Here is a 26,968-nt window from a genome sequence, read left to right as displayed (position 1 = left end):
GGTAAAGAAATAATAATTGCTGTATATCAATTAGTTCGATTTTAAGGAAATTTAGAAATACTCTACAAGTCTCTGCAGCAGAAGAAAATCTGCTGACTGGGAGACGAGTTATCACATGCGAATGGACGGACGGTGAACACGATAGGCGCATTACGCATATACACTAACGAACCTCAAAATGAAGCACAAAGCAAAACTGATTCTGAAACTGCTTCGGTACAGTAGTACACGCGTTTGAGTTTATCGTGGTTCTAGCCCATGTGACAGCTAAATACAGTGCTGTTTTTTAGTCTACTTATCTCGTAAAATCCTCTGATCATATGTGGCCATCCCAGAGAATAAATAAAAAATTCATATAACAGATGGAGAGCATACTTCTCCACAATGATTGCACGCAGAAGAAGTTATCGTTACAAGTTCTGACAACTGGAAAACTTTTCCTTGCAGCTCCTTCTTTAACTATGGAAATAAAAAAAGAAATCGCAAAGTGCAAGGTCAGGGCTGTAGGGCGGATGATGAACACATCAATGCTGGCTAAGTACTCGTTGACAGTATGAGCATTGTGAGGTCTCGCATTGTCGTGATGTAGCATCCACCCACCTGCGTGCATTTGTGGTCGTTTGAAACGCAGTACAGTTCTGTAGTAAGGTCCCGTAACAGTCGCATAACGTGGCACAACCTCACCATCTTCAGTAACCATCCGTTGCAGCTCTTGACCAACATCTTTGCCAGATGCCTAAAGGTCACGGTATGACCATCAAGACAGGGAGACGAGTTATCGTCTCCCTGTCTGCGGTTTTAAATTCCGCAGCTCATCTAGAAATAGCAAGCAGTTTGGTTGTTCATGAAAAATACAGAATTCTCAAAATTTCTTCCTTTTTCAATATAATAGAATCTAAATATATTATAATCTCTAAAAGCAACTTAAGTTTTTAAGTTTCTTTTGCAGAAAGGAAGTGCTTAACCGTCTCGAAGTGCTAGAACTGTTCGCCGATTATTGTATAACAATCGATTAAAACAAAATTCTTTTTTTCAAAGATGTTTTTACAAGATGTTCTCGCCTTGTTTTGTGTTTCTTAATGCTCGCAATCGTTTTACGGCCGCAGTTTTAGCCCCGATCGTCGCGTCTACGACCATGAAATCGCATCAGATAACCCACGTAAGTCCGAAGTGCGTTCCTTTTTAAATACGGTGACCTTTAGCGGCATTACTTAAATGTTATTATAGCGAGTTTCGATAGAGATCTTTATTGCAGCGTTAAGTTTAAGGCCAATGGAGAAGAGGGAGTGGAATTTCTCCACACACACACACGGACATGCGTATAGAGACACCATCCTCCCACTTCTAACCCTTCCATGGTTGAATGGCACCTCATGACGCGTTCCACTTAATCAGGAAGTGCACTCACAGCACGTGCTGGCTAAAAGAAGAAGAAGAAGAAAAAAAAAAAAGGGCAGAGAATGCGATTTCGGGTTATTTGCATATCACTGATCCGTGTCGTGGACCGTAAAATAGACTTTTCCATACTTCATTCCAATGACACGGCCAGCTGTGGGGGAGTTTCAAAGAGGAAGAAAAAAGAAGATAAACTTCTTTGAAGATCCCTGACAATTTCTAAGAGGCTGGATTACCTTGTTGTTAGCAGACAGTGGCGGGCCATTCGCCTTTACTCTTTTACCTTTTTTTATATCTGCAATGATCATGACCAGGGTGGGGTGGGCGATTGCTTTGATAACACAACCGGATTTCAGTGGCCGATACCTTCCAACAAATCATTGTGTGGTCATCTGGGCGTGAAATTGCTGCCAAATTGTATTCTGGTCGTTTATGGTGTAATTTGAACTGTGAATAACCACGGATATCCTGATTGAAAAAAGAAAAGAGATATATTGATAACAAAAGCAAAGGTTTCGTTGTAAATCGGTTGTCCATTGGAAATAAATGGATGGAATTTTGTGTCCCAAAATATGTCCTAATAAATTTAACCGTTGTAATAAATAAAGCTGATTGAATCACCATTTTCTCGACAGAATAGGTCCTCCTGATATGTCCAAAGGAATAACAATTTTTATTATAAATTTAAATTTGGATTCATTGTACCAGGATTTTTTGTAGAAAACGCAGTACCCGTGTTTCTTGTTGGTGTCCAGTTCAGACCTCAGTTCGAGTCTCGTCATCGACGGGCCCGATGGTATCGTCGATATAAGCCATCTGTCATAAGTCGACGATGGAGATTCTTGGCGTTGTCACTGTCCTTCCCATAATGGGTGGAAAAGGCCCTGGTTCGACTCCTGTCAATAACGCAAGGAAGTTTTTATCAGCTTTTTTCATTCCGTGGCCGAGTTAGTCGGTCTCAGGCGTAGATAGCAAAGTTTCTCTCACTGAAAATTCAGATGTTTCGTCTAGCAAACAGACAAATCGACCAGAGAACACACGCAATTCACGAACATAATACATTTGGACAGATGAAAGTATATTCTGGTTGGCCCTAGTGTGACATTTTATAGTTCCTGGTGTTGATTACCTAGTCGTGGATGGCAAGCATAAAACCTTCCGCCTTGGGATTGAGCTTCCCGTTCGTGAGCTATACGTTGGAAGCCATCTTATCTATGTAGTCTTGATGGAGGTCGTTGTAGCGTCTACCATGGAGTGCCTTCTTCGCCCATCTTTCTGTCTTTGTTTCTTCTGTCTGTGTGAGTGGGAACAAGGTTGAGTGTTGCGTACCGTTTGTCCATCTTTCCTATGGCTTGGTAGATTGGTACTGTATATTCTTGAAAGTAATTCCGCAGGCTCGTAATAGCCTTCTGCTCTTGTTCAATAAGATCAGTCAGTCCCCTCCCTCCTTATTTTTGGCCTATGGTCAGTCTCTCGATGGACTTCGGCTTAGTTATTATTATCCTAGTCGATCTCATAATCTCCTCCAGCTCGGCGTTTGTTAAGTATTCCGAAGGAATACTTAACTACTTGGACTGCGTAAGTGTTTATGGCTATGACCATGTTCCCACCTTTCATTTTAGCAGGATTCTCAGTGTCGGATGGTATTTCTCACTCAGGCAGGCCTTAATCTCTCTGTGTTCCAACTGGTAAGCCTGCACCAACCCTAGATATTTGTTGGTCTCTCTCCCTCTGTCATTGCCTGAATCTCTTCACTGGTCTTCGGCTGATAGTTTTGTCCCACTGCACGTCCTTGATGCAGTCCATGGGTCTTGCACCTGTGTAGGCCGAATTACATCCTGATATCAGTACTGAACTCTTCGGTGATCCGGAGTAGCTGTTGGAGTTGAATCTCAGTTGAGGCAGAGAGTTTGATGTCATCCATGTACATCAAGTGAAGATGGTGTGCATGTTCTTCTTCCCTTCTTTTAAATTATATCCATACTGGCTGGTATTGTGCATAGTGGACAGTGGGTTGAATGCCTGACAGAACCATCTCCAGGAAATCTCCCTAGAAGATTCCTCTTCTGATGGGGATCGGTCTGGTTGTGATGTTCTCAGCTGTGATGGTGGTCCTACATTTCGCCATGGTTGCTTCTACGAAGTGTGTCAGTGTCGGGTTAACTTTGTAGATCATCAGTATTTGTCATCCAGCTATGTCCGTGTCATCCAGGCACGGACTCGAGAGCCTTGCGGTAGTCGATATAGGCCGTGTACAGGTTGCAATGTTTCTTGTAGGCTTGCTCCATAACTGCAGCATCAATGGTCAATTGCTCCCTGCATGCTTTGCTCATCTGCTTGCATCCTTTACTCATCTGGTTAAATCCCTTCTGCCGCTCAGCCACGACGTTCTGGTTCTCCAAGTGGTCTGATAACTTCTTGGTTATGCAGCTGGCCAGGATCTTGCACATTTTTGGGAGACAAGATTAGTCTGTACTTTGCTGTGTTTGTCCTTAGCCTTCAGGTAGGAGATTCCTTGAGTCAGAGATTCTGGGATTGTATCAGGGTGCCTTTATTATCTTGGTGAACTGCTCCACTAAGTGCCTGTGTGTGCAGCTGAACTTCTTGTACCAGATGTTGTGTATATTATCTCTTCCTAGGTTCGCCAATTCTTGGATTTGCTGATCGACTCTTCTAAGTCTTCCTTCCGAATGTCCCATTCTGCCATCTTTTGTACGTCCTTGGTTTTCTTCCGTTATAGATCTATCCAGTGGCATTATGGGTAACTTCACTACTCCACAGGTGCTCCAGAACTCCTCGAGTGCTTTCTGGTTGGGCGGGGGGAAGCTCCATTGCCTTCCTTCTCCTCTTGTCCGATTTTCCTGTAGAAGCCTCTCTGAGATTCATAAACTATCCTGTTGTTTGTTTTCCTCTTAGCGATCTCCCTGTAATGGCAAAGTCTCTTGCTGAGTGCAAGGAGATTCTGCTTGAGGGTATTGAGGTATTCTTCGATCCTCTGATTATAGGTTTCATGTGTACCATTGATATTTCCTTTCTTGAGGATGGCCTTAACTTTTCTGATTAGTTTCTTACTTCTGTTACCCTGCTGGTACTGGGTCAGTTGGCCTATATTTTGCTGTAGCCTTCTTTCCTAGGCTGGTGGTTCCTTGTTTTTGCGTTTTGTTTTTTTGTTGGTCTCTGGTTTCTCTTCCATTCATCCTGGTGTATGCTATAGCAGCACAGTAAATGATTGTGCAGATGGTGTTTAGTGTTACTCCGTTGTTGTTGGGGTCATCCAGTATTATTCGATTATTGGGGTGGTCTGTGACAGGATTCTGTTGGGTCTCTGCTTCTGTATGATGTGGATCTTTGTGGGATACATTCCCTCGAATTCTGCTAGAGCCTTCTTCCACTCTTCTGTTCTGGATATCGTGATCTCATCTGTTTCCACTTCGGCTGCTCTGAGATGTAGTTTTTGTACTTGGTGTGTCTCCTCCAGTTCTGGTTCAGTTGTGTCCGTATTCGTTGTTCTTTGTAGTTGGTCGCTCAATCCTGCTTGATTTTTTTTTCAAGATTGTAGGAGCTATGAGATTTTCCTTGACGATGATTCGCCTCTGGTCTGCTATTCGCTATTAGGTGACCTGAACAGTCGGAACCGTTTCACCCACTTGGTCTGTAGTTTCGTCCTGTCTCTAGCTTCGTTAGTTCGTAGTATACTCACGGGATGAACCTGTTCATTTCGATGCTCCACTTCATGTGTTGGCTTTTTCTTCTTTCCTTGGGTGGTCACTAATGCAGTTGAGGAGGAACCACTTACAGCTGGTTGGGCTAGGTGGTCCTGCCCTTTAGTTGTGGTAGCCATACAAGAGATAGCGGCGCTTGATCCACTGTCGTCAGTGAGAAACTGTCTCCGACTTTTCTAACTGCCTAAGACCTGAACGCGAGTGACTTTATCCACTTGATGCAGTATGATCAATATTTATACTTTTCATCTTCACACCTCAATGGAGGTGGACCGGTTTAGCTTTGGTTTTTGCATCCATTAGTGGGTGGTAATAATTGGAAGCCGCGCCAACTTTGCTTCAGTCGCCACTTCGAGCTTGGAGAGGTAAGTCCGATGAAGCAACTTCCGCGATTGTTTTCTTCCCGCCGGGATTCGAACCGAGGTCCATGATATTGGTGGTCCAGCATCGTAATCACTGTGCTGACCACTTTATTATTATTATTACTAATAATACAAGTTTATTTGTATACAATCTTAAATAAACAAAATTAACTATTGAGAATTATATCATGAGCAACATCAGTAAGTACTGAAAAGTTTTTCAATTCTGAACTCAAATCTATAAGCCTATTAGAAGAGCAAAAACACTTAACTTTTACTTGAAGAAATTGTGGAATCTTTCAACCTCCATCTAAACAACTTTATTCTGATTGAATTTTTAGATTTAACTTAAAGCATATGACACGATTAATGTATCCTTATTGCTTCTATAGGTGTGGAATCAGAGGCAAAGTACTTGAAATTATGCTATCTAACTATCTCACATCCAAAAAAGTTTCAGTCATTTGTGAAAAAATTCAATATTCGCAGAGTTGTTTCATGCTTATTTTGGAGCAGCCATGAAAATACAGTCTGTGACACTGCAACACGTGATTTAAGCTGCAGATGCTAATGTGTGTATTGAATGACACAAAATGATATAAATCGATCAGGGTTGCGGATATATTGAGCTAAGCGCCTCGGCATTGAGTTATGCAGATATCGAATAGCCTCCTGGGCTATTTCCAACTGAGCAGCATGCACTTGGTCCCCCATAAAATCCGTCGTCTGTGCGGCTGCAGGAAGCGCAGTAGATGGCGTTCAATCATAGCCAACACGTGCTTGATGGGGAGAAATCCGTGGACTTGACTGGCCAAGATAGTATGTCCACACCACGAAGACGTTCAGAGGATATCCCTAAGGTTCGAGCCTCCTCCTGCTGTAAAATAGCGTCAGCCACAGTAAGAAAGTAGCATTCTGGTCTCTTGCCAAAGCTATTATCCGCAACTTTTGCCCATCTCTGCTTTCACCCCTGTCAAAACAAGATGGTTCTGTTGTCACTTTAGCCAAGGATAAAGCTGACCTCCTAGCATCTTATTTTCTTCCAACTCCTGTATTAATGATCTTGGAAAAACACCTCCCGCCATTCCCAACACGCTCCATTCAATTCCTTCTGCGGTCTTCGGTCAATGGATGTCAGAAGGATTTTAACGAATCTTGATGCTAAGAAAGCTCCAGGTCCTGATGGTATTTCTCCACTTCTTCTCAAAACCTGTGTTCCTGAACTTACTCCTATTCTTTGCCGCCTTTTTTCACTTTCTTATTCCAAAGGTGTTTTTCCTTCTGCTTGGAAATTTGTCATATCCAGCCAGTTCCTAAAAAGGGTGACAAATCCCTCCCATCCAATTATCGTCCCATTGCAATTACTTCTACTCTTTCTAAAGCAATGGAGAAATCAATTAACCGCCAACTCTTATTAAACTACCTAGAAACCTTCCGTCTGATCAACGATCGCCAGTATGGATTCCGTCAGTGTCGATCCACTGGTGATATTCTGGCTTATGTTACCCATTTATGGACTAATTCAATGGAAAGGTTCGGTGAAACACAAGTAGTTGCTCTTGACATCTCAAAGGCTTTTGATCGTGTTTGGCATAAAGGTCTTCTAAACAAGCTTCCATCTTATGGTTTGCCAACTGTTTTTAGTAATTGGTTATCCAGATTTCTCTCTGATCGCTCACTGAGGGTGATGGTAGATGGCTCTCTGTCTTCTAACTTCTCCACTAATGCCGGTGTCCCCCAAGGTTCTGCTCTTTCTTCCACTCTTTTCCTCTTGTATATTAATGACCTTCTTCCATTAACTGGAAATCCTATCCATAGTTTTGCCGATGATAGCACATTGCATTCCACTTTCCATTTCGAGAAACCTTGTCCTGCTCAATCTGCTTCAACTTCTCGAATATCCGCTACCAATTCCTTAAATGCCGATCTTCAGGTAATTCTCCAGTGCGGCAAATGCAACTTAGTTGATTTCAATCCTTCTAAAACTAAGTCCTGTCTTATATCCCACAAAAAAGGATTCTTCTGTTCCTATGCTTATCTTTAGTGACACTCCGATTTCTAGGCAAGTTGATATATCTCTTTTGGGGATTACCCTGACTTCTAATCTCTCTTGGCACAAGCACATTACAAATATTGCTTCCTCTGCATCTAAAAAACTTGGGTTTCTCTTTCGCTCTCGGCGTTACTTTTCTTCCAAACAGCTGTCCACTCTGTCACAAATCACAAATCACAAATCACCAATCACAAATCCGCCCTGCCATGGAATATTGTTCCCACATCTGGGGTGGTGTCCCTAAAACCTCTCAGGCTTCTAGATTCCACCCAGTAAAGGTCAGTTAGGTTAATTAATGATCCATCTCTAACAGAGTCTCTCCACTCGCTGTCTCATAAACGTAGTTTCTGCTACATGCCTCTTCTACAGATACTTCCATGGGCACTGTTCTTCTTAATTGGCTTCTATAATTCCTCCTCTCTCTTTCAAAACAGTCCGAACACGTGCCGCCACCAGCCAACATCCATTTACTGTCCAACTTCAAACTCACAGAACCAACTTTTCATCTTCCTCATTTATTCATTCAACTGCCGTTTTCTGGAACAACCTTCCTTCACACGTAATTCCTGAAAATTTCAGTCTACAGAAGTTCAAGCCCAATGTCAACAAATATCTTCTTTCGTCTTCTCAACGTCCAACCCAAGCACGGTACTAAGTACTATAGGTTCTAATACCTCTCGTGTTTGGGGTTTACATAAAAAAAAACAAAAATAAAAAACTAATCGCTCCTTACACCATAACACCAGCAGGGCGTGCAGAATGGCGTTCAACAATGGCTCCCGGATCATTGCGTTCCCCACGTCGGTGCCACCAGAATATGCAGTGATCATCGACCCCCAAGCAGAAGCGGGATTCATCGCTGAAAACCACTTGACGCCAATCTGTATCCCAGCTGTCGTGTGCGAGACCCAATTCCATACGTTGTTGACGACGGGCAGCCTCAGGGTGGGGGTAATCGACGCAATGGCTGGTATGTACGGCGACTACCTTCTGACGTCGGCGTTCAATGGTTGTTGAGTGATGGGGTGTCATTCAGCTGACGCAACAGCTCGTTGGATGGTAGCCAGCGTGGCTGTAGGTACAGTATAAACCCATCAGCGGATAAGATAATTATCCTGTTTTGTAGTCCTCCATCCTGCTCCACCACCCGTTCGTGGAACAGTGGACACGTGTTGTGTCTTATGTACAGCGGCACCTAAACTTGAGTTCAACTCAAACTTTAGTACACTGTGATGAGTACAGAGCTCTGTGAAATGGCCAGATACAAGTATGGTGTTACGTCTGGGAAGTGTGTGTCTTGTTCTGTTGTTTTGTTCCATCTGGCCACTTAGCTACTAGGGAGCAGCGATCACCAGGATGGATGCTCCCTAGTACCTGTCCACGCCACGAGAAGGCGGGCCACAACAATACGTGTACTGTCAAACGAAAGTGACAAGGTAAGAATCCCGCATCCATTGTAGGAAAAATCAATTCCAGTGGATGCCAGCAAATCCAGTATCACTGGGCCCAACCCGGTGGTACCAGCAGATAAAAAAAAAATAATAATAAATAAAAACAAAATAATAAGATAAAATAAAAATAAATAAAAACCGCCAAGAATAATGAATTGAGCAGTAGTCATGTAGCTCTGTGATGGGGTGGCAAATAGCAGTAGTCGAGTCGTTAGAGAAATCAGTAAGTAAAGTCTGGTTCCCCTTGTTTCATAATAAAATTTCAGGTAGACTTGGCCAGGGTGACACATGGAAGAACAGAAGGCTCAGTGGAACTGATGCCAGGAAGAGAGGAAAAACAGTCAATGATGGTAGGTGAAATCACAATTCAGTTATAAGGTAGATGTTCCGATAGTAGGGAAGCTGGCGCCGTCTGTTAAAAACTTCTTTCGCAAATTCTTGGAAGATTTCAAGAGGTTTCCTTATTTGTAATTAAATCGTGTCCATTTCCAGAAGCCAAGTGAGGCGATGTAGTTGAGATCTGTTGCCGAAGGTCTTGGTAAATTGGGCAAGAGTAAATTACGTGTTGTCAGTCCTCGATGCCACCGCATAAGCAAGAATATGTAGTGGTCAGATTAAACTGTAGGAGCTTCGCATTTAATGATCCATGACCTGTTATTAAGTACGATGTGCAGAGACTGGGGGAAGAACCATTTCTGTACAGTGTTGGAAGAGGTAAATGAGACGTCAGGTATAAACGACTTGGTTACAATACCTTTAATAGACAAGGACCAACTGGATTGCCAACAGTTGGTTAGAAGATTCTAGCATTTCTCTTTTTCTTTCTTTGGGTCAGCAGTTGGATCGACAGTAATATTAAGGAGGGTAATAGGTATTCCTTTCCTGATATAATAGCAGAGACCTTTATAAATAACATGCAGGTCAGCGGGTAAAGTGCCTGCAATAGCTTGTAGGGCCGGTGTGGAGACTGTACGGCATGTTCGAAGCAGCGCCAAGAGAAAAGACCTTTGTATAGTATCCAGTTGATATTTTACGGTAAGAAGGCCGGCCCTTTGAAACCAGATACAGGAGGCATATGATAGAACGGGGATAAAGACGTCGATAAGGAGGGTATTTTTTTTTTAAGTCCCCATTCTTTCCTAGAAATTCTGAAGAGCATTGATGTAAAGTTCTTAATCTTTTTAGAGAGATGCTGTAAGTGTGGTGAGAAGGCCAGACGGTCATCTAGGAGAACACCAAGGTGTTTGGGTGTGGAGACTGGAGGAAGTGAATTTACTTGATATTTTATTACTAGAGGCTTACCATAATTTAGTCTTCCCTTAAAGATCATCATTTTTGTTTTTGTCGCTGAAACGGTGAGCTTGTTTTGAGTAGCCCAGTTGGATAGTCTGGAGAGAATATTATTTGCAGAAGTTTCTAGATCCCTTCAGGAATTTCTGTGGACAAGTCATCGGCATAAACTATTTTATTTATATTAGTCGGGTCACCATTGAGGAGAAGCCAATCATTTAGGACTAAGTTCCACACCAGGGATCCAAGAATAGACCCTTGGGGGCAGCCACGAGTAATATGTCTGGATTTAGATTGGTGTTTAGTTTGTATTAAGACAGAGCGATTACTAAAATAGTCCTTTATGAGAAGGTATAATAACTGAGGGCAATTTGCAACTCTAAGACAACGAAGGACACTCCCCCACCATAGTGTATCGAAAGCACCTTCGGAGTCTCTAAATATAATTTAAACGTGGATTCATCTATGAGCTTTTTCATTTGAAACAATGCATCTTCACAGTCCCGGCCTGGTGCAAAGCCATTTTGAAGGGATGGATTTAAGTTGGCCTCCGCAAGCAGTAAATCAATTCTATGACTGATTAAACGTTCAAGTAGTTTTCCTAAGTGGGAAAGCAAGGCAATTGGCATGTAAGATTTTGGATTGTGCTGAGGTTTTCCTGGTTTTGGTAAAATTTTCAATAAAGCTGACTTCCAGATAACAGGAAAGGTACTAAATTCTAAGCATTTTTTAAAGAGGAAAAGCATGTGATTTGGACGTAGCTCATAGAAGCGTTTAAGAAAAATACATTCCAGTAGATCTAGTCCAGGACATTTGTCCTTTTTCATTGAATTGACTGCAGATTTTAAAATATCCAATGAGAAAGGAAACATTGAAGTGGTGGTGAAATACAATTCATTCAATTTCTGATTTCATCCTGCACAGTGGAGTCAAGGGTTGGATCGTCCTGCGGGAAGAGCCTATCTAGTATTTTATTGACTTTATTGGTCCACTTTAGAGTCTTCAGTATTTGTTATAACTGAAGGATATAGGATATCTCCTGGATTTATTTTGTTTCTGCAGATTTTGTAAATCAAACCCCATGGATCCTCGTTACTAGCAGTTTTTACCAATTTTTTTTTGATGGTTTTGACATATAGTTTTATAGTATTTTTAAATTCTTGGTGTAGTCTTGAGAGTTCTGATGGTAAGATATTGTTGTTTCTTCGGGCCTTTTGAAAGTGTTTTCTAGCTCGATGAACTTTACGTCTTAGTATTGTGAGTTCCTGTGGCCACCATGGAGTGGTTTTGGTGGCCAAGAACTTCTTCCTTGTTGATCTGGAAGTGGCTTTCAGAACTGTCTTTTGAATGAGAAGTGCTAATTCTTCAGAATTATAGTCAGAAATTGTCAAAGTTGCTCCAATGAATATTACCAAGCGAATATCTCACAAGGTCCCTTGGAGGTTGCCTCGAAACTTGAGCTGCTTTTTCTAATAGGAAAGAGATGATCCTATGATCAGATGTAGTCAGATCAGTGTTTACCTTCCAGTTATGAATAAATGAGAGTAGGTTATTAGTTACTAATGTAATGTCTACATTTGATTGTCCTAAGGAGTTGGAAAAGGTATAAGGCTGGCCTGGAAGATTAATGACATTCAGTTGATGAGATAAAATTAGGTCCTCTAAAAGGCGTCCTCTTGTATCAGTAGATTTGCTGTGCCAAAGAGAAGATTTACAATTTGCATCCATTAAAACTAGCAGAGACTGTGGGTTAATGGCGTGAAGTGCCGAGTCTAAGTAATGAAGATGAGGAGCAATATCTGTAGATGGAGGGCAATACAGGAAAATAATATAAAATGAAAGTGTTGCTGTAGTAACATTAATGCACGTTGTAAATTGTGTACAAAGACTGGAAACTCTAACTATATCAAGGTTTTTATTGAAGATAATTATTGCAGATGTCGGTTCCTCATGATTGGGTTGAATAATTCTTGTGGTCATGGGGTACCCCATAACTGAGGTACCTCATCTCTGGTTGTGGTGAACGTAGGCCGCCCACCTCGTATAGACGGAACGGCTAAGTATATACATGATTTATAGTATGTACATCAAAGTATATACATGATTTATATACATAAATCATGTATATACTTTGATGTACATAATCTTGAGATTATATTGTGTATAATTAATAAATGAATGAAAAAATAAATTAATGTGGGATGCCCCAAGAGCAAGCGTTCCAAATATTCGGAGATGATATCTGGCCTGTGATGAGTTTGGCTGTGAAGACCAGCCTCTTTTCCACGATCGGGAACTTCATCCTGATGCGGCTGAGGCCCATATTTCTGCACCATAGAGAATGGCGGGGTAGATCGTGAAGGTGATGAACTTGTTAACAGTGAGAGGATGTCGGACGTGTATCAGCTGCTTTGAGATCCACCTTAGCCGAGAAAATTTGCTACTGATTTTGTCGATCTGATTGACAAAGGACATCTTTTGATCAAACAGAACGCCAAAGTCTGTGTGCGAGGCTACGTTTGGTATTGATACCCCTTCGAGTGACACTTTGAGTAGTGTTGGCACGGATTTAAGGAAAAATATAATCTGAGCAGACTTGTGTGTTGATTTTTAGACTGAAGCTTCCCAGGTACAATTCAAGAACCTTAAGTTGGGAATTGATCCTGTTGCTGAGCTGAACGGGGTTGTCGCTAGGGTTAATTTGCGTCAGCAGTTTGAGGTCATCAGCATAGCATCTCACAGAACCTGCTGTGGGACGCTATGCTGACGAATCTCACAGAACCTCCTGAGATAATGAGTCGACTCAACTGGCATTTGAATCCGCCACGAATTTTCGCAGATTTAATGAACGCAATCCTGGCGACATACCTCCTGCAATGTTCAAAGGCCTTATAGAGTCCATGCTGTGGCGGGGGTACTGGAGGCAATAGTACAACATACCCACTATTAGGTCGGTGGTCTTGTTTTGACTGGACAAAGTACTGTAGATACCACTAATAGTTGGATAGAATCACAGAACGAAACTCTTTAATTTCCGAACTGCTGAAATGTTGAAAAAAAAAAAAAAAAAAAAAAAAACTATCTCACGTTATTAATAAACTTGATTTAAAATTACAAGCACAACTATTAGCCTCTTCTTTCAGGAGCAGTGTCACCAATTTATTTATACCAATTCGTCGAACGTTGACATGATTTTTTTGCCAATTTCTGTTTATCTAATTAAAACTCTATTCCTAGGCTGTAGGTCACAAGGAAATAATACAAAAATACATTTCCTTCAAAAAAAGAAACATATTTTTAAGTTTAGAGCAATTTGCGCTCCAGTTTCTCATATTAAACTTAATAATTTCCTTAAACACTGTTTATTCTGCTTTAGCCTGAACTATTTCCCTAACAGTAAGTAATAATTTCACGCAAAAGCAACCAAGACCAGAAATTCCTTGCCAGTATATAGCATGGAATTGAAAAATGTCTTGCTCCAGTTATTACTATCCCTCTTTCATTTGAAATAGGAAACGAAACTTGGCAGTAACCATATGAAAAGGTGTGGATTATCATCCCAACTTGTCTGTTTATTTTACCTGAATCCATTAAACGGGATTAAGAGAAGGAAAAATTGATAGTGACGTCATCTGTTGACTTCCAGTCGTTGGGTGAGTAGGTTAGAGGTGTCATTCGACTTCGGGATTTACCTTGCCTGTGCACGCTCGTGTGACGCAAAGATATACAAAGTAAAGAACAAACGAAACGTTTTTAAAGTAATTTTATTTACCGTTTGTCTAACTTACCTTTGGAATCCAGGAATGTATTTGGAAGCTTCAACTGCCATACCCCTTTATGATGCTCTTATTAATTTGCATTGCATGGTAAAAAGACTTTGGTGTAGAACGGCAAAGCGCTAAATTGGTAACTATTTTCTTTAAATATCTATAATTTTAATTTAAGATTTTACAAAATTATACAGTATTATTTAAATTATATATGTTTAATAATATATATACATGCTTTAAGTTACATTATAACAATTTCCAGGCTATGGCATGATCGTCTTTCCCCTAATACAGCGTTTACAATCTCTGATTTGAAATGTAAGTAGGAACCTTCCTTGGGGTGCACCTCTTGTAACTGTGTATGATGTCTGAAGATTCTTATGGGTGGCTAAGAGATACCTAGTCCTAGTCCTAATGAATGCCTCACTAAGAGATACCTAGTCCTAATGACCGCCACTCTATCACGTACCCTTTTTAAGAATGTATTAAGTTAGGAGTAAATGCTGGGAATTTGTAAACTGAATTTTCACGTGTGTTTTCAACGCTGCCTTCAGTCATTTGTTTCTTGACCTTGAGAGTTCCATGCAGCAGTGATCACCAGTGTGAGCTCAGTTTATTATAGAGGTTATCGTGTCAAACTTGTGCTGAAAAGCGAGTAAAATGTCTTCAGGTTCGAACAATCCGAACTTATTTTGTCATATTTTTGTGAGAGTTATATAGTCCTCCAGCAAAGATAAGATATTGCTGAATTTGTAAAAAAATATGTATTGTGCTTTGGAGTGAAACTCGGTGACAAAGATAAACAATGGGCTCCACATAAAGTTTATAGACCCTGTGGTGAAGCACTGAGAAGGGAGAAAAATGGTAAAAAGCAGCCTATACCAATTTCCATGATTTGGAGGGAGCCTACAAACTGTTGTGATGACTGTTACTTTTGCTTAGTTAATGTAGAGAGATACAATGCAAAGAGTAAGAAAGGCATTGTGTATCCTAATATTCCATCTGCCATTGGACCAGTCCCTGGTAGACTCTAAAACTGTCCTCTTTCCATCCTTGAGCATCAAACTGGGTTTGATGAAATAGTTTGTGAAAGGTTTACTTCAGAAAGGTCCCTGCTTCAACTACCTTTGTACTAAATTCCCATCGATCACCCAAGAAGGTATTTTTGTTGGACCTCAAATTTGCAAACCGACTGGGGACAGAGATTTTGAGGGAACTATGAATAAAAGAGAAGAACAGACATAGGTTTGCTTCAGGTCTGTTGTTGAGAACTTCTTAGGGACAACAAGGTTCCAGAGTACAAGAACATAGTCGAAAATATGTTGGCAAACTTCAAGAAGCTGGATTGCAAAACATCAGTGTCAAGGTACATGTTTTACACTCCGACATCGACTACTTCGGAAAAAAATCTAAGAAGTATTAGTGAAGAACAGAGTGAGAGATTTCGCAAGGACATGAAAGACATGTAGATGATGTACCAGGTGAGGCGGGATGTCATCATGGTGGCTGACTACTGGGGATGCTGAAGCCTTTTCTGAGAAAACATCAGCTTTTTTTTGTAAAAATGCAGAGTAGTGTAATCGATGTCCTACCATAATACGATTATCAAATTATTTGATAATCGTATTAAGCAGAATCTATTAAATATACAAAAATTATAGTCTGGTAAAACGAATGAAGTTACACGTATTTCAACCAATCACGGTAAACAGCTTATCCTTTCCAGGCTCCATTTCAGCACCCATTTTCGTTATTGGATGAAAAACCTTGGCGTCACGCTTGATGTCAGAATGTCATTTTTTATTCTGAATAGATTTTAGTGTATTAGTATTTTCGAAACATATTTTAAAGTTATTAAAATCTGTTAGAAAATGCCTGTACTAACAGTTTCCTTTTAGATAACACGAAAACTTCAATTACTCCTTTTAATTGGAATAACAATCTTGGTAATGAAGTATTTTTGATATAGTTCACTCTGTTTTTCTTTTAAGTTTCACACTAGATAATTGTTTTTATTCGCTGTAAAATAGGCGAAGCATGAAATTACTTCAAAGTTCTAATAACTCCTAATTCTTCAGTTATGGAAGGGATATGCAATTAGAAATCAGTGTTGCGGAAAGTGATGGACGCGAATTTTAATAGGTACTTGATTAAAGAATCCCTCCCATCTTCATTCATCTATGTATTCGTGTATACGTTGGGTAGTATTTAAGTTTTACTTTAGGGTAATTGACTCCATCTTCGCAGAGATTAATCCACTGAAAGGTAAGTTCGCTGACTTACGAAAATTTAATAATAACCCTATTCTTTCTTAAGATTATTAATTCTGCTTCCGTTGCGTCAGCCGTGGTCTTTCTTTCGGTACGTATTATCGATAGTAAGTCGGCCGACTTAAAGGGATAGCTTAGTTGATATCATGCAAACTGCTGCTAGAAGTCAGTCAAACCAAGTCTCACGTCCTTTGGGAGTTTATTCCATTTTAAAGGTACCAGGAGCACTAGAGAAGATTCTTGTTTGGACATCCTCAAACATCCACAGGAGATGCGAATGAATCAGCTCTTTCAACCGAAAGTGTGAGCATACCCTGCATGGTTCTCTTTGAAAATTCTCTCAAGTTGCAGTAATTAGTTAGGTAAGTGGACAGATAAGAAATAAATCTGGATCTTAAGCAATCGCTAATTGGGATAGTTCAGGTCATTAGAGTTAAAAACAGGTGGGACATCAGAAATGTGCTCTAGTTTTACAAAGATGGTGATTCCAATATGGCTGAGGTTTCAATATGGTTTTGAAGATAAGATTTTTAAAAACTTGATAACAAAATGGAGATATGAAGCAATAGAATGGCATTTTTGAGATAATTAGCATTTGAGAAGGATCCTGTATAAAGCGATCAATCGTCATTTACGACTGGTCAGTTGTAAATGACGGGGAACCAGTCGTAAATGGTAGGGAAAATATTGTAGGACAAAGTCCCGCCCACCCCAACATGAAAATGCCTCTATACATTTGCGATCCAGTTGCTTTGTGCAGCTTCTTCCACACTGTCATGCATCCATCAGTGCTAAACAGTGTGAACCGTGACTCATCAAGCAATATTCTTGCAGTTCGAGGTTGAAGAATTTCTGATTGTCTACGAGATTATCTTCCATTTTCTTGAATACATGGCTGGCAAGACATATACGGTTCCTGCCAGATTTGTTCTTCTCATTGTTGGCTTTGTCTCACTGCAGCCACTAAATGAAGCCTTTGGCACTGTCTGCGTGATATATGGGTGAACTCCGCTACCGTGTGTAAAGATTCTCTCCGCTGCACGACAACCTTCGATCATGCTCCTTGTGAGGTCGCTGATATTGCCTGCCTTTCCTATGGTACTCCATGACTCCACCAAGACCCTGCTCCTCTTCTTATAAGTCTATCATACTACAATCCAGGACTTCGTAGGCTTTTTCATTTGCAGTGACATATCATTCTATGGTTCAGATAGTGCAACCGCACCAGGGTTCTGAGCTCATGGAGGCCAAAAAAACGACTTCATGGGTCAATGAAGGAACATGGCATTAAGGGGATGTAGGTTTATATGATTACAAAACTATAGTTGAATTGTATCTAACATACAATAAAAAAATAAATAAATAAAATTGCCCCATCCTCAATGCCACACTTGGTAACAACAGCTTTTACTACGTCATCATCAAATAAGGGACCCCTCCATCCCCAGAAGAATTAATAACAACAACATTAAAGCTCCATTATTATTACATAATGAAATACTCCAATTAAAATCACATTATTTACTTTATATATATATATATATATAAATAACAGATAAGTATTCTTGTGACCTTTGCTTCCATTTTATATGAGCTTTCCCCTTCCTGCTTTCCTCCCTCCAAACCATCATATTTATATAAAATCACATTGGATATTCCTAAGCCTAAACCTTTCGATCCTAAGCCTAAACACCACCACGAAGTTTTATCAAACTATATTTAGAAAATTAATGATGGAGAGAGAGAGAGAGAGAGAGAGAGAGAGAGAGAGAGAGAGAAAGAAAGAGAAAGAGAACGAACAATAGGGACATCACTTCAAGCATACAGCGTGACTACTTGTATCGCGTGACCGATATTTAGCGTGACTGACCTCAGCTTATTAAAAAAAAATTATCTTTGACAAAAAGAAAATTTGCATGACGAGTCAGAATTAAGAAAATTTGTTTAAATCTTATATTAGATTAAATTAGATTACAATTTATTTAATTACATTAAATTGAATTAATTAACGAGAAACTTGACGTTTGACAAACAATTTTTTATTGACTTTGCACTGCTGAGAATCCCTACATTCAATACGCTAAGCCTTTTTTTACAGACGTTTCTGAATCCACTTTGGGATTTTGTTATCAGGTTGATAGTTCACTCATATATATTTTTAATAAAATGTCTGTTGATACAGCTGCAGATTAATTGCAAATAAAATATTTTGTCTGCTTAAAAAAGAAATTCAAGATAATTAAAACGATTTCAACAAATCATAAAAGTATTTTGTTCCAATTAATAGCGATATTATTTTTAATAACTTTAAATTAATATTTCATTCATTTGTAATAAGAAAAACATTATATTCATTAAATTTATAATGGCCAAGTTACTGTAATTTATAATATTATAATGTATATTTGAGATTACATTAATAAATAATATATTCTTGTAAATTTTCCCTTAATAAATAATCAACTGAAAATTTAGCACCGATGGTGGTGCCATCTATGCGTAGTAGAAGATATTATTTTACCATGCTGCATTCTGAAGTAAAAATTGATTTTTTACTAAATATAATTTTTATGTGGCATTATTCCACATAAATTGGATTTTTATATGTCATTATTATTTACTATCAATACAATAGACAAAATTTTCCAATAAATATAATGAAATAAAAATATTTTCGATTAATACACTTCACAAATTTCACGTACATGGATACGTACACATTATGCAACACCATGCGTTGCAGGTGTCCAGTAACGTCCACACATTGTCAGGTGGACGGACGTAGCATAGATTGTCCTTTTCTAGAAGGTCCCAATCGTGCTCAATTGAGTTGAGATCAGTTCAAATTGACGGTCATGGGAAGAAGGAGAATTCATTGTCATGGCCAAGGAACCAGTTGGAAACCAACCAGGCCTTGTGGCATGGACTCTGGAGTTGTCTGTCATCATGGAGGGGATGTACCTAGCCGGCGACGATAAGAAGGTACGCATCCCCATCTAGCCATTCATTAACTGTATTTAGAGCACCCAAGACATGACACGAAAACAGTCCCCAAAGAATAACACCATCGTCTTCAGCCTGCCGAACACCAACAGTGAATCTAGGTGCCATGGCGAAAGATTTATGACGTCACTTCCTGTTTTCGGCCGAGTCTGTGTAAAGTCTGTTTACTTGCATACTGCAGGCCGATCTCAGGCAAAGTTGTTGTAGTAGTAGTAGGGTTTTAGGAGCATCAGCGACTAAGGCCATATTGCTCTGCGCATGTTGTTTGTAAATTTCATGTGTCCTAAGGTCGATTTTCTGTTTGGTGGACAAAAAATCCGAGTTTCCGGGAAAAACGACTGTGGAAAAGGACCATAAAAATTCCTCACATCATCGACGGGATTCGAACTCAGGTCTTTTTCACCAGGTGCGGTGAGGACGACGATTTTACCAACTGGGGCTACCAACGAGGGCCTTCAGCCAGAGGGAAGTGAGGATTTCCCTTGAGTTATTCTGGATTTTCAGCCCTTACAACATCCAAATCAACCTGAACGCTTGCATAGGCAAAAGACACTGGCGCAATATGTCTTAAGATGCTAATGTGCCCTTAAACCAATAATAAAAATAATAACGCCAGTCACGTGTTCAGCTTTTATGGCTGATATTCTTTACTCGACAAATAATCAGACGTCGGAAAAAACCCTAATTGTATTTTCTTTATCTCCTTAATTTTACTTAACAATTACCATAAAACCATCTACTTACGACGTCTTAATTTTCTTTCTTTATTTTTACCTAAAAAAAAACAAAAACGTCCCTCATTACCTATTCCGAGTATGAGTATCGACATTGGAGAAGTGGCCAAACAAGTACTGTATATAAAAAAAAAAAAAAAAAAAGAGAGAAAAGAGGCGTGAATGTAGAATATCGTCCGAACGTGCAATAATAGGTTGCAGGTAATTTGCATAACGACATCATCTCTTGTTATTAAGTAGGAAGATGTCAGCTAAGAGAAACAAAGTATAAGTGTGACAGATCAGATGCAACTTCTTGCTTCTGATCTGTCACACTGTTATAGAAGCCGATTTGGAGGGGGAAACATCTTTCGGAGTACGTGTCTGGGCGCCACGGTATAATTATAGAAGCAACAAAATGAACGCTAATTATGGAATCCGAACTTGTCGTACAGACATGCCAATGTTAAGTTCTGCAATTTTCAATAGCGTCTTCAAGTTCCAGGAAATGATGCGCTAAAAAAAAAGAAAAGAAAAAAGTCTCTCCTTTGATTGCTACAGCCAATATAGCCTTATACGCGAGTGTTAATAGGAATAGAGTGCACGTAATTTCCGTGTATACTTTTTGAAAGAATTTCTGTTTCATCACAGGAAATTGTGTAATCTTTGAAGTTCATTATATATTTTTTTCCTTAGGTTTAATATTTTATTTTTCTAATTTTTTTTCTTTTTCTCTTTTACCCAATACATCTTTCCGCCCTTAATAAATAGAAGAGAATTTGTTTTTGCTAATTTTAGTGCTTCCACAAGTTTTTTCACTGTGGCCGAGTTAGTCGGTCTCGGTCGCTAGCGGCATAATTGATCATTTAATAAAATAAGCAAGCTTGTTAAAGAATAATTTACGCAACTCTACTTATAACTAACTGTCATAATACTTTTTGATAGGACTGTGTTATATTTTTCAAAGATGGCATCACGAAATAGAAGGTCCAGTGTATAGAAAATGACTGAAAAGTACAATTTAGACAAAGAAAAACCCATTTCCAACCGTGCTATGCTGCGGAATTGAAGAATCTGAGATTTGGTACTTGTGTGTCTATAACGACATGACTATTAAATACATAAGTGCCCTATAGAGCACTTCTTTCTGTGAAAATGGAACGACTGGTGTGGTTCCGTCAAAGCCAAGGCTGGACTATGGAACTGTTGAAAAAGATCTCGTGGTATGACGAGTTGCCATTTACACTTTTTTGTAACTCGTAGGGTGAAAGTGTGGCGTGAACTTCATGAAGCCTTGAATTCAAGACTGTCTCGCATCCGCCATTAAAGTGCCTGGAAATGGTATCATGGTATGGGGTATCTTCCGTTGGTATAGACTAAGTCCACTAATATCGTTAGAAGGTCGTGTTACCTGCAATGAATATTTTTCTGTCATATATCGAACCAACTTTGCCCTGCATTGTTTAATTTTAACTCGTATTGCGATGGATTCTTTCAAGACGACAAAGAAAATATCCACCTTGCAAACATTGTATCTGAATGTTTCGTGGAACATTCCAATATTTCCAGCATCTACCCTGACAGCCTAATTCTCCAGATCTCAATCTAGTTGAGAATGTCTGGGATATGTTGAAAAGGGCAGTTCGGCTTCGCAGTTCTCTGCCAAACAGAATATGGCAGCTGACATCCTGATGGAAAAATTATGAAATCTGGAGCTAGGCTCTCTCAGAGACACTTAGTGGAATCCATGCCACGACGCATACTGGCTTGTTTTTCTTTTAATTTTTATTAAAAATAAAGGCGCACCCAGAACGTAAGTTCAAATCCACCTAACAACTCTCAACTGAGTATCTTACATCTTTCATAAAATAAATAAATAAATACAACATTGTAAAAACATAAAATATATAAAAATTAAAAAAAAGCGCATAAAATTTACACCAGCAACCCATCCATATCTTAAACAATTGTGGCTATCAAGAACTCTAACATCAAAAACAGACTTTTAAGTATTGTCCAGGTCTTCTTGGTGAAACGAATCTTATTGTCCAATTTCATCTCCAGACTTGATTGATCTGGGGCAGAACCGGGTTCGCTCCCAGAATAAGCCTCTTCCTTCGAGCAAAAACTTCTTTTGCAAAGGCCTGGAGTGCTGCAAGATTACCTGCTGTTTGAATTAGCTCTTCCACTGCAGTTGAGAAGAATCTCTGGACGTTATTCCTCACCTTTTCTCTGGATGCATTATATATTGCACAGTCGAAGAGTATGTGGATCCATTTCTCCTTTGCTCCACAGAAACAAAGGTCTGATTCTGAAAGCCTAAATTGAAACAATTTCTCGTTGAGGGCCCCATGTCCTGTGACTAGATAGGTTTCCCTCGTGAGAGTAAATAATTTTGTAACAGATTTTGCCATTTCAAAGGTAACAACATCCGGTATGAAGTTTTTCGTGACTAGTCCCTTGTTGGTTGTGTCCCATCGCGTCTGCCATATATGAACTAGCTCATTATAGCAGCGCAGCTTCTCTCTTTTCACGTCCGTGTCTAAGTAAAGGTGTGTGCCTAGGATTTCTGCAGGAATACTCCTCCGTATTCCTGCAGAATGGAAGAACTAGTGGAAGAACCCCTGCAATGACTTGTGTTGCTGTCGTAGAGACTGTTCTGCAGATCCGACGGGTGGCCAGGAGAAGTCCCCGTTGGACAGAGTTTAGCTTCTCTTTAATTTTACACTTAATTTCCCGGTGAAACCACGCCCCTGCAGCGAATGTGACTATGGGGGAGGAACACTGCCTTGTAGTAAAGGAGTATTGTGCGCTTGGAGAGCTCCCAGTCACTCCTGGAGATCCTGACTATTGAGGCTGAGAAGTATAAACCCTAGGACTCGGGTTTGGGTCACAAGAGGTAACTGCGTGCCTTGGATTTTAACCTGGGGAGGCCTTCGAAGGTCGAGTTTTGCTCCAAAGATCATCATATTGGTTTTTGTTGGATGGATTCAGAGCTTATTGCAGTACGGGCTGTTATTCTTATAAAAGGTGGCCACGTTAGATAATGAATAAAGGTTTCTAATTTATGGGAAGTGAATGTATTGGACAGTAAGCGCCAAAGCAATTAAATCAGTATATTGTGTTCTGTGAGCTGTGTTTATTCTCTGGTTGTTTTGCTTGTTTGCTGGAAGAAAAACCATGTTGTCTTCGTCTGAGATCGACTAACTCAGATATTTTTGGAAAAAGCCCATCCTTGATTCGTCCTTGTATATCCACAAGAATAAAAATATGTTGTAAATATATTTTTGTCTCTATACTTTTCTCTCTATTCACTCTCCTATCTATTTTAAATGAATATTAAAAGACAACGATCTATCTGTCTTATTTATTTTAAAATAAACTATTTAAATATTAAAATTGATACATACTATCAAAAATTGAAAATAGCGAACACATCATAAATATCAATTGTGTATATTTGTTCCGCATCATAATTTTCATTTAAAATTCTAAAATATTTAAGTTATTTAGCAAAAATGTAAAAAAATAAATTATTCCTAAATTATTATATAAATAACCAAATATAGAAATTTTTTACTTGATATTTCTTCATAAAAAAAAACTAGAGGGCGCACACACTTTTTGCATTTTATTTCTTCATTCAAAAAACCAGAGGGCGCACACAGTTCATTTACTGTATTTCTAGTTCCTGTGTATGAATGCGTAATACAAAAGAACCACATAATTCTAGCCATAAAAATGTGCTATATGTAGCATGAGATACTGTAAATATAAATTTATATTTTATTTATAAATATTATATTTATTTATAAATATTACATTTATTTATAAATATAAATAAACGAAATAAATATTATATTTATTTATAAATATAAATATTTATAACAAAATCTGCAAAAATTATTGCATAATCATTAAATATTTTTATAAAAATATGTTTTTTTTTAATTTTAAAAAATTACTAAATAGTGCTTTCCATTTGTTTTGAAATATGTCTAATTTTATTTTATTTAATCCTAGGATCTGCTTAATGATAGAAAGTGATGGGGACAGAGATCCCCTTGTGGATAGGGGGTCTGCAAAAATGGATTACTGGTGTGACAAAGCAGACTACATGTGACGACATAGTTCGTGCAGTGCTGGCCTCTAGCGAAAACTTCGGGAAAGACAGCAGCAGTGGTAAACCGAAGAAGGACCACAGGTGTTATACGATTGTGGAGAGGTGGAGAAAAGTGGAGCGGCCACTGGAGGGTAATTCACGTATCCTGAAGGTGTGGAAGACGTGGGGAATTGAACAGTGCAACGTTCGTCTGTTGCTCAAGAAGACCCACTCGTCCACACCTAAAGATGGAAGGACACATAAAAGAAAACTCGCTCGCCAAAACTCTAGAAATCCTCGTCTACATACAATACACCCTCGAAGACATAAGAAAAAAGACAAGGGATTGCCTGAGGACCTTATTGGAAACGAGAGTAAACAGATAGCAACAACGGAAAGACTAAAAGATCTGATTTTGTCTCAGGGAGAAATCTTAACTTCACAGCTCAAGAAATTGCAATGCAAGGATGCGGAAATCGAATTCTACGAAACTCAAATCCATCTAATGCGAATGGAAGAAATTGGTGCTAATTATGTACAGGAAACTTATCTCGGGGAAGCGAGCGAAGGGAGCAGTACAAACAGTGCGGGAAGTGCAGGAGTGGATTACTACCCCTGTAGGAGTGTGGAGGAGGTGATAGAACTATACGAACGACTTTTAGAACTGTGCGAAAGACTGAAGGTAGAGGAGAAGAACATTAGGGTGTTATCTAAAAAGATAAAACAGTCAACAATCAAGCTCAGGGAAGAGAATAGTAAGAAGAAAGAAATGCAGGTAAAGGAGAGCCGATCTCCTTCGAACGAAGCTCTGGAGGCACAAATAGAGCGAACAAGGTTGGACATCGAGAATTTGATGAAAATCACTGAAACTCAACATGCGGCAATACATAAAAACGATCGGACATTGATCGAGTGTCAAAGGATTGTTGATGACAAAAAGTGCTATTTGCGCCACCTTCAGGTGGATTTAGAAAACATCGAAAAGGAAACTCTCAGGTTACAAGAGGAGTATTCGGCTATTCAGAGCAAACGGCCGATAATGTGCGAGGTCACTGAGGGAGGAGATAATAATTCGGATACAGGATTAAGCTCGTTGCATAGTGGGAGTGATGATGGAGTTTATGCATTGGACACGCTGGTTTAGAGTTTATTTAATGTAGAGCGATAGTGTATTATAAACATTGATATATTGCACTGTGCTAAGAAAAGATAGAGCAGATATGGGTTATATACTTTGGCATAGTCCCCCTGAAGAAGGATGTCGTTGGACAACACTCCAATAAATTGTAATATAAAATTACTCAACCGTTCTGCATCTTTTCTTAGAATAGTGTCGAAGGTAGTTTTGCTGATAATCATAAATTTTTATTAACAGAATAAATTGAGCCTCTTATGAACCAGTCATCAGACAACGAGTTAGCGAATTATTTTCTAATTTCTTCTTTTTTTCTATAAATCCTTTTAATATAACAACTGTGGTTGTGTTTTGTAACCAGGTCGCCAAAGACAATTTGTACTTGGAGTTTAAAAACAAGAAATCAGTTGTAAACGAAGTCAAAGGAGAAGAAAATTAATAAAAGTCATATGGTATCATCTAAACTAGTCTCTGCAAATACAAGTGTGGCTAATTGTAACATCCCTATAAACATAAAGGTCACCAACTGAAGCATAATTTATACGGAACGTTAGAGAGTTGTTATACTTCAGTAATTTAAAGATTTCTTCAATTTTCTTAAGACGTATTTATTGCCGGTTATTTCTGAGAGCATTTAGAAAACATCTTTAGGTATAAAGACCATTTTAAGTATATTTTTTCTTAATAATGCTAACTGTTTCTTTGCATTATTATTTCATTTTATCAGTAATCACGAGCTATTTAATAAAATACAATTGTCGGTTTTTTAAAATACAGGGTATAATACTCGTAATTCAAATATGAAACTAAATAACACTGTTTATTTAATACTGTTTCTCCATTAAAAATAAAAATTCCCAGTGTTTTAGTTTTGTTAAGTTTTACTCGTAAAATATGCTCATTCACGAATATTAAGTTTCTCAGGAATTATATTAAAATATTTAGCCGCTGGTAATAAATCAAAAAAAAAGTGTTATTGTGTTCTGAATCAGGGATTCACTTTCATTAAAAATTATTGCATTTAACGTGTTTGTGATTACGTACTATTGTTTGCATTGGTGCCGCCATCTGGTGACAAGCTTTGATTCTAATATCTTAACCAACTTATAAATACTCTTTTAATTATAGAAAATTCCCTGTGTACCATACAAGAGCATTTAATATTCCAAGTGTGCTGATGTTATGTATAGTTGAAATGAATACATAGAGTAGTCAAGATCTTTATATTGATTAATGTGTTACATGTAAACAGCATAAACCGTGTGATACAATAAAGGTTTTATAGATGTTGATGTTGGTTTTATTCGCTTTTAGATCTTTATTTTGGCAGAACTAATGTTCCTCTTGCCACCTTTCAACACCTTCTTGCTTCCATGCTTGGTTTCGGAGCAATGAGGCAGGTCAACGTAGATCAACATGCGCCGTTAGTCACAACTTAAATTAAAGTTAGTTTTAGAAAGTCCAATTATCAAACGAAGCTGAAAAAAGAAAAATTAATAAATAAAATAAAACCGAATATTCATACTATTTCCACGAGGTATCACCAAATGCCGCTTTAAACTTAGCGTGACTCTTTGCCTCTGCCACTTTCGGAGGCAATTTACTCCAGTGTTGGATAGCCAGCTGCCCAATTCTCACATAAGAAAGAAAACAGACCATCCTCATTCGTATTACTCAACCTCTTCAGCGCCTTATACACCTC

General features: G+C 38.9%; 1 protein-coding gene across 2 annotated transcripts in view; it reads left to right on the top strand.

The window, feature by feature from the left end:
- LOC150082140 (ras association domain-containing protein 10-like) overlaps positions 1 to 25,541 on the top strand; it is an 83,174-nt gene extending 57,633 nt beyond the window's left edge. For both annotated transcript variants that reach the window (XM_090379127.1, XM_090379126.1), the window contains exon 2: positions 24,053 to 25,541. In XM_090379127.1, the coding sequence (XP_090235253.1) occupies positions 24,076 to 25,275 (1,200 nt within the window). In that variant the 5' untranslated portion in view covers positions 24,053 to 24,075 and the 3' untranslated portion in view covers positions 25,276 to 25,541. The remainder of the gene's footprint in view (positions 1 to 24,052) is intronic.
- Positions 25,542 to 26,968: the final 1,427 nt, after the last annotated feature.

This window comes from Mastigoproctus giganteus, chromosome 8, assembly GCF_048544385.1.
Source record: "Mastigoproctus giganteus isolate SK-2022 chromosome 8, ASM4854438v1, whole genome shotgun sequence".
Classification (NCBI taxonomy): domain Eukaryota; kingdom Metazoa; phylum Arthropoda; class Arachnida; order Uropygi; family Thelyphonidae; genus Mastigoproctus; species Mastigoproctus giganteus.
This window is presented reverse-complemented; position numbering and strand designations above follow the sequence as displayed.